This window comes from Morone saxatilis, unplaced genomic scaffold (genome assembly GCF_004916995.1).
Source record: "Morone saxatilis isolate NCDOM2014 unplaced genomic scaffold, NCSU_SB_2.0 Contig9, whole genome shotgun sequence".
In the NCBI taxonomy this organism is placed as follows: domain Eukaryota; kingdom Metazoa; phylum Chordata; class Actinopteri; family Moronidae; genus Morone; species Morone saxatilis.
Genome location: NW_023340268.1, coordinates 2,723,820 through 2,732,521, shown reverse-complemented (window position 1 = coordinate 2,732,521; position 8,702 = coordinate 2,723,820). Strand labels below are relative to the sequence as shown.

Genomic DNA, 8,702 nt, shown 5'->3' with positions numbered 1-8,702 from the left:
GGGGAGAGAGATGCATCAGAGGTCCCAGCCAGACTCAAACAGAATGCAGTTTATAGTCTGTGTCTTACACCGTAGCTACACCATGGAGCTTGAACAGCACGTAAGCAGAGCAGCAGCCTCAGTGCTACATCTATGTCTAAATTGGTACAGCTTTCAGGTACAGATTGTAGAGTCCAACACACAATAACTAAAGAAAATATACTCAAATGTCATGTGGAAGTGAAACACAAGCTGTTATGCGGCCTGTGTAGACAGCTAGGATGAATTAAATAGGAGTGAATCTGTTCCATCAAACAGGTGTGAGGCGGACGACTGGAAAACCTGGATGAATCATGTTTATTTGTCTAACTCGTAAAGGTGCAATTTGACAAAAATTACTAAAATCAGCAACAGAATGTGAAGAAATAACAGCTGTGATGTCTATGTATTGTGTTGCAGAACCTGGCCTGCCTGTAAGAGGCGGTAAACCCATCATAAACGCACTTCACACCAGCTCCTAGGAGGTGATTTGAAGGGGGAGGCCGTGAAATGACCAGAATGCACTCTGGTTGTTAACCTGCCATCCCTCCTCTTCATCCCCAAGTAGAAGAGAGAGTGCAGGGGCAGAGTTATGTTAGTCTATCCTGACTCATTGATCTTTTATAGGTCCCAAAAAGATACTGGATGTGGGGAGGGGGCCCATAGAAAATGCATATGTACAGGGTCCAGAATTTGTTTTTTGCTACACCCCTGGTTAGCTCCACATCTTTTTGACCGTTGGCAGCAGTTGTGACCTGATATGTGATCTATTTGTTGAATTGGAGTATGAATCTAACAGGTAGAGAGTAAAAACAGAGAAAAGGAAGCGTTCAGATCCAAGTTGTTAGTTAGTATTGTCTAAAAACATCATAAAATACAGTGATTGCACTGGAACAAAAACTTGACATGACTCAACTGTAACAACTCTTAATCCAGATGTTTGCCTATGTCTCCCGTCTTTACTTTTAGGTGGTCGTCCAGTCGAAATCAGCATGAGAGTCAATTGACTTAATCTCATCCACCTAACCCTGCAAGATTAACACAGATTACCAGGTCCAGAGGTAGGCCTGAGATACTGGACTAATCACTTCTTTCCGAGCTCAATCCCTCCCAAAGAGAGGTGGAGGAACAGGTTGAGAAACGGGATGTGCCCTGAGAATGGGACTGATTAGTTTCAAAATCCGCAAAGATAAGATTTAAACGTTTATTTTCGTCCGAGAGGGAAGCAACAACCGGTCAGAGAAAACAAAAATGAGGCGAGATGTGATGGCAGTGGAAACATGGGGTAGCGGGGCAGCTCGGTGAGAAGAAATGACTGGAGTCAAACATCTCGCCTGGCTCGTGCCGTAACGTCAAGAAGAAAGGAGGGTCTCAAATTTAAATCTGATGAACTACTTTGCTTTTCTGGAGAGCTGGAGTGGCAACCTCTGGCCTGCACATCTGTCCCCTTTTCCACTTGCGTGAAGTGATTAAATCCCAGCACTTCATCTTTCTCCACTCCACTGTCCTCTGACCTCTGTTCATCGACTGTTCTCCTTTCTCAAACCCCACCCTCCCTACATCTCTCCACACGACCTCTTTTTAGATTCCTTTCTGACCTTTGTTCCACTTCTCAAACATCCCTAATCCCCTCCTACCATCCTCCATGAATCAATCTCAATCACAACAACTACCCCTCAAGCCCAACTCGCTGGACTTCATCTTGACTCGTCACTGTGGTCTCACGGCAACCCCCTTGCTCCTCTGATCTTCATCCCAATCCAACCAACCTCAAAGACAGGCTGAAGCCCACTCTTGGGTCGATCTCATTTCTCACTGGGTTTCTCGGAGTCCAGACGCAGCCATGCTGGAGAACATGTCCAGGCGTAACCGCTCCCTGCTGTCGCTTTCCCTCACCTCACTGGCCCTCACCCTGTCCGTCTCGGCTTTCTGCACCTCCTATTGGTGCGAGGGAACGCACAAGGTGGTGAAGCCTCTCTGTCTGTCGCCTGTCAAGATGAAGAACTGCGGGCAGAACAACAGCCAGCCGTACACGACAGGTGAGGGCTCGAAATGATGTCAACAAAAACATTCTTCCTTAAAGGTGCCCCTTGTGTACAGGTACAGATGTTTGTTCATACACTGTGGAATAACAAACCACACAGGCCTACTGACAACACCCAATAGGCATTGATTATGGGATTTGCAAGCCTGCATTTCCAGGTTAGAAGTGGACTAAATTTAGTAGAAAAGTTAAAGATCTAGATTGTTTTCCAATCTCTTTCATGCCAAGGACCCCCATGATGGATGTACCCTATTTCTTCCCTTGTTGTTACCACTTCCAAAGAATTTGATAAAAGTTCTCTATTCCTTTTTCTTGGGGACCCCCTACAACCCACTCAAGGACCCCTGTTGGTCCCTGGACCCCAGTTTGAAAACCACTGATCTACATTATAAACAACCATTGTTTCAACAGCATTTCAGGGTTCATATTTCAGCATTAGTTAGCAACTGCTTCACATCAAAATTGGTTTATTTAAACAATATATGTGACACACATGTCTAAACAAACTGTAATGTGTCCGCAGACATGCTGATGTCTTTTGGTTGGAAAACAAAATCAGTTTAAATTGGGACCATAAGAATAAAGTATTTTACTATTGGGTTAAAACAACCATCACCAATTTTATGGAAACAGTCTGATATTTGATATATAAGCTGTGTGCAATTTGACTGAAATCTTTAACCAGATACAGATTTATTCATTTTTAGTATTTACAAAAAAAACATATTTAAAAATAACAAATCAAGAGCTATATGCTGATTAATTAAATTTGAATTAACTCTAAACCTAAAGGACACATTTACTATTATAATAAACACATCTGTGGCTCTAAATCAGCTTTAATTTGGCACATAACAGTAACTAACCAGTACATCCTTTAGTTAATTTATTCTTATGTTAAAGTACAACAAACACAAGTTCTTCCTAGGAATGCATGTTGTGTTCTTTATTGTAAAGTGTCACCAAATCAGGGAGTGTGATGGATCTCCAATACATATTTGATTTAGGAAGTTTCCAAATCAAACGTATTGGTCCAAGAGGGAGGAAATTAAACTCTTGTACATTTATTTTATTTAAAAGATTATGTCTTGAACTGAGTCACTTTCACAACACAATAAGCTAAAATTAGTGTTTGACATAATAAATATTTGACTTTTATCTATTTATATCATCATTTATAAATTAGGAGTGTCAAGTTTAAATTATCACCATCTTTAATAGTAAACATTCACAAATAACCTGTATTTTACACACGTGGAATACAGATATGTATAGTTGCTGTATGTCTCGACCTCCTTCTTGTATGTGAAGCATATTGTGAAACATAGAGTAACATTTTGATGGCATAATTATAATGTAAGAATAACTATTAATATTTCCAAAAATACATCTAATTTTGGGCATCCACAATATTTTTCTTCACTCCATATTCAAGTATTCTACACTTGACTCGACTGGCAGAGTCATATAATCCCGGCTTTGTTGCTAATCTTAGAACTTTGTATCTGCATGTTATGTGTTATCTGGATTCACTCACCCACCGCCTTATCTTTCAGCTCTAAGCCTATTTCTTTCCATGTAGTATTCAATTTTCACTTCATAGAAAATGACAGATTACCTAAAGAACAGTGTTACAGGGCTGGATTGTGTTACACGACTTTTAGGATTTATGTCAGAATTTCTTGTCAATATGAAGGATTTATAAATGTGCCTTTACTCCTTTTTCTGCACCTCTGCTCTCTTTACCTCTGGATACATTTACTGCTTCTTTATTCCCTATATTTATCTCACTTTCCCTGAGTTTCCCTGTTTCTTTCTCCCTCTGTTGCATCATTCTCAACTCTGTCGCCTCTATTTTCCAACATGCTTTCCTCCCTTTGCTTACATTTTTATCCTCTCCCTGTTTAATGTTCCCTCCCTTAATACTTTCATCACTCTTTGTGTCCCGTCTTTCTCCATGCAGAGACCCCCACACCGGACCCGAGGAACCCGGTCTCCAACGTGACGCTCACTCCGCTGCAGAAGGAGGAGCTGGCCAGGATAAAGAGGAAGCAGCTGGCCAACGCCGTCCATTACATCTGGGAGACTGGCGAGGACAAGTACATGCTGCGTTACTTCCACACAGGCTTCTGGCTCTCCTGTGAGAAACACAATGAAGGTTGGTGACGGCAGAAATCATAAACAACCCAGTGGGTCTGAGATTGTTTTTTCAAAGGTTCATTGTAAAAGCACCTGCATTGTGACACTGTACAAATATTAAAGTTAAAAGTATGGCCATAAATAAAAAATATTTGTATCTATTAAGCAGGCAGTTTAGTGGTCAGACACATCACTGAATCATCAATTAAATCGTAGAGCAAGTGAGGATATTTCTACCAGCTCAGCACCTGAAATATGTTTACCCAATGTGAAGTACTTTATTAAAAGGAAAAATAATGTAATTACAGGAATAAGTTCTTTAATATCACATTACCACCAAAACTTTCAGTTATTTTTTAATATTATGGAAGAAGTATTCAGATCTTTTACTACCCCATTCACACAAAGTACCCATAATGACAGTAAACCAGTTAACACAAGATTAAAAACACGTTATAATGTTGTTTATTTAACCTTGTAAACCCTGTTTATATGCATTGATTGAACAGTAATCATTGACATAAACAGTGTGAAACCCAGTGTCAGTGGTCAATAACTGTAACTATTGTTGCCGCCAATAAGACTGAGTTTCAGTCAACACAGATGATTTACAGTTAAGCCTCTCTTTACTCAGTACGGAGGATAATTTGTACAAGCCTGGATTATTGTAACCACAGAATTACGGAGCAAGTAAACTGTCTGTCACTGGTTGAGAGAACTGTTACGTACGTGTGAACCACACCATGTAATGCAGGGAACATCTGTGTATGGAGAAACAATTGAAATATGTTATTATTATCGTTATTGAATTGCAGGGGAGCTACACAGTGCACACGATTCAGAACGCCCTCAAAACTAGCACACACAGAGAAAGCTGAAAACAAAAAGCAATCACTGGCATTTATTCTTCCACTAAAAGACGCTGTAATTGGATGACAGTCAGCAGGACAACGCAGATTTTAACGGTTTAAATTCTTCCTCCCACAGGAAGGTGAACTAGCGGGCTTAAAGCTTTTTATTACGTTTTCAGGATTTATAATGATTACAAACATATGTTCTCAGCATTTGCAGGAGATTATTTATGTTATCCTGATGCAAAAACTACACATTTTGAGTTATAACAAACACTCGGATCCAGGGGCTTTTGTTATGACAGAGGCTACAAGGACAGACGTACGTTTTGCTTTAATCTCATAAATGATGGTTGACAATAAATTCAAATATTAACAATTCAACGTGATGTATTTAAAATCAGGAATGTAACATTTTACTACAATCTCAGTAACTCCAACTGTTGTTCTGTCAGGTACCGATCAGGAAGAGAAGTGTCGCAGCTTCATTGAGCTGACGCCAGGAGAGACACAAGGTCGGTAATATAGAAACTATAACCTGTATTCCAAAAGTCAAATCCTTTGTTCTTGTTGGTTTATTGTATTCTTTCCCTCTTAGGTGTTCTCTGGCTTTCAGTCATCAGTGAGTTCATGTACATCGGTCTTCTGGCCATGGGCTTCCTGCTGATGTGTGTGGAAGTGATTTGCCTCTGTGCCAAGAGGGAGATGAACGCCCTCAAGATCAACGCCTTTGCCGCCATGTGCACCGTCCTCTCAGGTGAGGATGGGGGGACACTTTCTCCTGAGTCGTTGTAAAATGTCACCTGTTTGACCTTAAACTCTGGCAGCCACAAATATCAGTGACGGGTAATTGCTTTAATCATGTGAAGTCACCGAACTGCACATATGTATCTGTCCTTGTGTGCTAAAGTAAAGTGATTTGATAAAGTGAAGTGAAGTGAACAATCACTAAATCTAAAATATAAATATAATATATTAATAATTACTGATTCATCTTTTCTTGCTCCACTAGGTATGATGGGGATGGTGGCACACATGATGTACACCACCGTGTTTCAGATGACTGTGAGCATCGGGCCCAAAGACTGGAGGCCACAGACCTGGGACTACGGATGGTCTTTTGCGTAAGCGTGTTTCTATTTGAACCCCCTGAAACGTCTGACTTAAAAGTCCAGTGTGTAACATTTAGGAGGATATATGGAATATAATATGCATAGCTATGTTTTCGTATAATCACCTGAAAACAAGAATGGTTATGTTTTTTAGAAGGAGATGTTTATATGTACATGTTTCTACAGTAGCCCAGAAACCAAACCAAACACTGCCTCTAGATTGCTTGTTTCGCGACCACTGTACTTTCTCCTTCGTGCTCAGAAGGGAAGGGTGAAGTGACTTAGTTGCGATCTGCAACTACACCATTAGATACCACTAAATCCTACACACTGGTCCTTTACGGTTTGGTCACATGCGTTTAAAACTGAGAAATCTTGCAGCAAAAGCAAATAATTTCAGAGGTATTGCAGATAGATATTGCACATGGACGAAGTTTGAGTCGTTGACCAATATCAAACCGTCTCGACCAGGCAGATCTTTTCGAGAGAATAACGAGCCAGAGAGTCTAAAATGAAGGAAGCTATTATAGCTCATTAGTTGTGTTTCACCATTATTTTATTTAACATTCCTTTGTATAAACTGAGTATAAACTGCTTCACAACTTTAAGCAGTTTTGGGACAAATATGAGACGATGGTACAAATACATCTTTTGAATAAACTGCGATCTTCCTGTTAGCATCTGAGCTTACAGCTTGTAGAGCTGTTGTAAGCATCTTCATCGCAGGGTAGTGTGTTAGCCGTTAGCTCACCTGCTTCAGTAGTTCTCAAACCAGTTCTGTGAGTAGTCACTAGGTCACCAAACTTCTTTCACCAAATATTGTGCAGTGACATATGGATGACCTTCGTTGTGCCACTTGTGATGTAACCAGGCTTTTAAACAACAAATTGCATTAGCTTGTGGTCAAATCATTCCTCCGTCTGCTCCCCAGCATGGCGTGGCTGTCGTTCAGCTGCTGCATGGCGGCCGCCGTGGCCACGCTCAACTCCTACACCAAGACCCTCATCGAGATGAAGCACCGGGCCCGGGTGAGGCTGGAGGAGGTTCGTGCTGCTGCCCGCGCCCCCTCCTACGAGGAGGTCGTCCGCGCCGGTGGTGGAGGGGTTTACTCTGTCAGTCAGCTGATTCAGCTCGGCCAACAGGGGGCACTCATGGACCCTCTGTGGCCCAGAGGCATGGGACCAGCTGTCGGACATCTGGCGTGTGGCGCTGGGGGAGCGTTGCTTGTTGGTGGAGCAGGAATTGGAGTTGGAGGGATGGGAGCAGTTGGGATGGGAATGGGAATGGGAGGAGTTGGAGTGGGAGGAATGGGGCTAGGAGGGATTGGCGGAGGAGGAAATGGAGTTGGAATGGGAATGGGAGGAGTTGGAGGAATGGGTTTGGGAACGATGGGGGCACTGGGTGGTGGAGCTGGAGTGGGAGGGGGAAGGCTGGTGGACCATCACGGTGTGGTGGTAGTGGAGGGATGCGGCGCTGAAGGATGTGAAGACTGTGAACGGGAGATGGACGAGATGGATTACGCCATGCATGAGGAGAGAGAGGACTCACTCTGCTAAAACTTTGGGCGTCAGAGGACAAACATTTTGTCGGGATTGGCTCTACACATTATATTTGTTTGGAACTACAACACTACAGGACTTGAACACCAAAATCTTTGCTGTTTTTTGTATATATGCAGTTCTAAATGATAATTGTAGCATGGTGCATTTCTAGACTGTTGTGTCATTCAAAGTTCCTGACCACTAGGGGGCAGTAAGACTCCAAATCAAGCTCACAGACTCACTGCTCCGATGATCTGTTGCTTTATCACGTTGCTACGGCTAACAAGTTAGCAGAGAACCGCCTACTTTCACATCCAGCTGAGACAGGGCAACATTATCATCTCTTTGCAGTCCTGTTTCTGGCCACCCGATGCATTTAAATCCAAAATTCACTCTCCTTTCAGCTCTGCTTTGATCTCCATCAACAGGGAAATCTTGTGCTTTCTGCTGAATCTTGCTGGGCCGGCAGCGTACAGTCGGTTCAGCGAAACCTCCGCTTTTATAAAGAGGACTAGTAAAAGCTTGGAGACTCTACCTTCAAGCAGCAACAGCACAAATGGATTAACAGAGGCTAAAATCTGCATAGAATTGGTGTTGACTCTCATTAGGTTCAGGAGGTCATTAGTAGTGACCCATTTCTTCTAATGACTTTGCTGGTAATGTTGTCGGTGTTAACATGCTCAAATTGTTTTTTGCCAGCATTCAGAATGAAAACAAGACCAAACCACATATGTTCAAAAGTAAAAAATATTTATAAAATGTTATTAAAAAGAACTGTTGCATCTTTTTTTAACAACAAGTTTAAACTGTAAAATATTTTTAAATATGTTTAAAGGACCAAAAGGTGATAATGTGAGGCTACTGAGGTTTTATATTCTGTTGAAAGACTTCTGTATGTTTCATTCAGGCTGGATGTACACAGAATAACCCAACAGGAATTGGTTTTGTGATGCTCTGCAGTGACAATTATCTTTTTTTCAGGATTGTCTTACAATAA

General features: G+C 41.7%; 1 protein-coding gene across 1 annotated transcript; it reads left to right on the top strand.

Moving 5' to 3' along the window:
• The first annotated feature begins 1,861 nt into the window (after positions 1-1,861).
• si:ch211-232m10.6 (uncharacterized protein LOC572203 homolog) lies at positions 1,862-7,720 on the top strand. Its single transcript, XM_035681636.1, has 7 exons — positions 1,862-2,057; positions 4,026-4,220; positions 5,508-5,567; positions 5,651-5,809; positions 6,065-6,176; positions 7,096-7,365; positions 7,594-7,720. The coding sequence occupies exons 1-7, from the start codon at positions 1,862-1,864 to the stop codon at positions 7,718-7,720; spliced, it is 1,119 nt and encodes a 372-aa protein (XP_035537529.1).
• The last annotated feature ends 982 nt before the right edge of the window (positions 7,721-8,702 follow it).